At 34.8% G+C, this 3,827-nt stretch overlaps 1 protein-coding gene across 1 annotated transcript in view; it reads right to left on the bottom strand.

Annotated features, from left to right (window-relative positions):
* Window positions 1,019-3,827, bottom strand: part of LOC104790462 (WAT1-related protein At3g28130) — a 3,786-nt gene continuing 977 nt past the window's right edge. The window contains exons 2-7 of the mRNA XM_010516221.2: window positions 3,703-3,768; window positions 3,447-3,560; window positions 1,805-2,051; window positions 1,536-1,697; window positions 1,300-1,448; window positions 1,019-1,209 (exon numbers count right to left, since the gene is read on the bottom strand). Of these exons, the coding sequence (XP_010514523.1) occupies window positions 1,128-1,209; window positions 1,300-1,448; window positions 1,536-1,697; window positions 1,805-2,051; window positions 3,447-3,560; window positions 3,703-3,768 (820 nt within the window). The 3' untranslated portion in view covers window positions 1,019-1,127. The remainder of the gene's footprint in view (window positions 1,210-1,299; window positions 1,449-1,535; window positions 1,698-1,804; window positions 2,052-3,446; window positions 3,561-3,702; window positions 3,769-3,827) is intronic.

Here is a 3,827-nt window from a genome sequence, read left to right as displayed (position 1 = left end):
AGAAGCTCTCGCTCTCTGGTTTGAGGGTCTGCGGCGTGCTCCCTTGCGAGCTAGGAGAGGAGGGGGTTTATATATGGAAACCCTTTTGACCTAGCTTCCCAGACCTGCCCGATGGTCTACTCGATGGGGTACACGAGGGTGAAGTCGTATTACTCCTCGGGTGGATCTTTGGGTTGTTCTTCATGCTCTCGGATCCTCCTCGATCGTGTTGGGGTTCAGACTTGTTCTTGCAGCTCGATGGCTCCTTCGGGTACATGCTCGGATTGTCCTTGTTTTTCCTCATTTTTGGCTCTTTAGCACCTGTTTTCATCCAAAATATGCAAGTGCATAAATGCAACACCCTAAATGGTCTAAAAGTGAATTCCTACAGTTAAAAACCTAAAAATGCTAAGTTAGAGGTATGAACAATGCAAAATATGGACAAAAAAGGATGCTAAAAACATATAAATTAGAGAGTTATCACCGACTAATCCCTTTTCGATCCTGGTCAGTGACAGTTCAAAACCTCATGCGCTACAGAGGCTCTCGTGACTCTAGGAAACTAGCTCTGTTAGGATGGCAAGCTATGATCTACACTCTCTGGACGGAGAGGAATCATCGGCTTCACCGCAATAGCTTCAAGTCTGTTGATCTCCTTCTTCGTCAAGTCGACACAACCATCCGGAACAAAGCTTCAAGCTTGCGATACGTCAACTTGGAACAATCCTTAACCCTTCTGCAACTCTGGTTCTCCGGAGGAGGAGCGCCGACAACAACAACTTAGACAAACCTAATTCTAGTGATGGTTCACGACTACATTGATTGGCTTTTGGATTGATTTCAGGTGCAATAATAGAGACTGGTTTGAGGTGGTTATTGCCCAACCGTAAATCTGGTTCAAATTTAACTATTGGTTCAACATTTGGTTTCTTCCTAACTATGGGTTTCTTACTTTTTTTTTTTTTTTTAATTTTTAAATATGAGTTTGTAATTTTTCTGCTTATCGGGCTTCCGAATTGGGTTTCGGCCCTGTAAAACCTTTGCAATTTAAATTGAATGTATTTTAACAAAAAAATAAAACATATATTCTTTTAAATCTATCTTTGCCCGTCTATGTTTTTGATTAGCAGAGGAGCTTCCTCTAAAAGTTACAATAATTGGGTCTCTTCTTTTGATTTTCCCCACATCACAGTGTAAAACCCTAATGATATCAAAATTCCCCCGACCAAACTGCGACATTAACCACAAAACAAGGAAGCATCAGATGTTTGGCTTTTCTTATTTCAAGTGTATGTAAAGATTATTGATTCATATATATACCTTCCGAGGTAAAAAATATCGCCAAGAAAAATCGCTCCCATAATTACTGCTATTAAAATCGATAAAGGTCTGAATATTGCTAAGTAAACAGGTCCTTTGTTACGTACAGCCCACAGATGAATAGCATAATATCCTGGATTAAATATTCCCTGAAAAAAATGGTTAAATATAAACTGTTTTAGGATCGAAATTAAAAAGAATATATATATATATTTCTTAGCAGTATTAGTACATACCCCAAAAATTATGCAAACTAATGCAATGTCAAATTGAATAATCCATACGCTCGGATTGTTCTTTTCTGCTACGAGTCCGATCAATGACGTCAAGAATGAAGCAATCAGAAAATAGTAGAACGAGACCGTGAATGGTGCTGGATATATCTTCATTATGTGTGCCTGTTCAAATCAATATAATTAATCTATTGTGCATCAATATTATGAGTAAAATATTAGTTTATGTTGTGTATCAAGATATCAAGTAAAACGGATTAATATGGTATTACTTGGAGAATGAAAGCAACCGGAACGAGGGTGTCTTTGATGGCTAAAAGACAACCACCTTTGATCCAATCGGAGTTTGAGGATGATAATGACGGAAGAAGCTGACGGAGTTGTAGAAACGACGGAGAAGATGAGGGGAAGACACGTGGACCATGGTAGAGAACCACCACAAGTGCACCAACTAGTGAAACTAGTGTCCCAACCATTTTGGCTACACTACTCCTTGCTTTGAAAGATGCTTTCTCCATTCTGATTTTTTGTTTCACAAATTGAAAACATATGAAACATATGAAGAAATATTTTGCTAAACGGTAAATTTAATCCTTTTAATTATAGAAATGACTATTTTTGTAATTTCTATTATCTATGGTCTTTGTAATAGAACCTAACTCTATACTATATATATATATATATATACAAATATATTTTTTCAAAATATTCATTTGGATTTCTGTTAAATGAATATACACATTTTTATCACATTTAAGTATAATATATAACCATACGATAATAGATCCGACCTTTATAATAAATTACTTGTTTTGATAAACTAAAAATATTATGGTGAATTTTTAATTGGCAGCATCGAAAACTTTTGTGGTGTGTTTTTGTGTCTGGTTCTCGTAATAGCCACCCGAAAACTAAAATGTCGTGGATCAAATGTATACTCTATAAAGAAATAAGAGGGAAGACTTGGTATTTTTCTAGAATTTTAGTTACCTCCCGGATCTTTTCTCATAATATTATACGGTAGTTTTCACACTCTCAAGTTCTCGATGGTTTGCTTGGTGTGAATCGGTAATCTCATGAAAAATTACTTGAATATATGACCTCACTTTTGAAAATCTAAGTATACTTCAGCGTCATACATGGAGTCTGCACATCGAGTTACGCTTCAGTTATGTTCTACTTCGATGTATATTCTTATTATGTTATAGTTCTTTTTTATATATTGGTAAACACAATGAATTTATCTATTAAAACGTTAGAACCCTAGAACTACAAACTGTAAATGGCATTTAATTTACGAACGACATGTTATTACAGTTTTACACCATTTATCTATCCATTCTGAGCCTATAAATAATATATATGTATTTAGTAGTTTCACCAACGACTGCTGGCTATAGTAGCGTTGTCATTACAACTTTAAGTAACATTTTATAACAAGTGAGTGTCCATTTGCAAAAAGAATGTCACATGTGGTACTAAATCTGTAAATGGAAGAGATAACTCTACGTGGCTCCATTTGTCCTAATGTTCATGATTATCATGGTCCACTGTGTCCCACAATGAAAATGGATCGAATTGCGTTGGACGTAAATATTGGGTTGCTTTCTCTTTTGAAAATGGATCCGCAAAAATTCAATATTAATTTAATTCGGTAGTTAGTTGGAAAACGAACGAAGATCCACTAAATATAAATATAGCTTCTGCCACGTCTACCACTACGCAATACCAGTAAATACTTTTCTGTTTTTGTCGGCATACCTGTAAATACTTTAATGTGACTATTGTGAATTTTATATCATATATAATTTTTTTTTCTGTTAATGGGTAGAAGATTTCTAATATTACTAATGAACATCTACATGATAACTGTAAAGAAAAAAAAAACAGGACTATGAATCAATACAATAAAACCTGAAGATAATGGCGAGGATGAAGGTAATAGCAGGATTGATATTGCTAATGGCTGAAGATAATGTTGGGCTGCTGTATTCGATGCCTATGAATCCTGTGATTAGATACGTCGATCTGCTCATTTATATTTAGCAAAAGGTAATATATATTAGTAACACTTTCAGTTTAATAAGAAATAGCTTTGATAGAAATATAGGAAAATAATGAAATACTCAAAATCTGAAGAAGAAAGTATAAGAAGTGTAGTTGGCTTTACCCTAGCAACCCAAGAACTCCTATTTTACAAAGAATTGAGAAACTTAGTGGAGGAAGTGATCTTAATCTGCAAAAAAAAAAAAAAAAAAAAAAAAAAAAAAAAGAAAGGGATACAGTGACAGGACT

This window comes from Camelina sativa, chromosome 6 (genome assembly GCF_000633955.1).
Source record: "Camelina sativa cultivar DH55 chromosome 6, Cs, whole genome shotgun sequence".
NCBI lineage: Eukaryota > Viridiplantae > Streptophyta > Magnoliopsida > Brassicales > Brassicaceae > Camelina > Camelina sativa.
The sequence above is the reverse complement of the archived record's forward strand: the minus strand, read 5'-3'. Positions and strand labels throughout refer to the sequence as shown.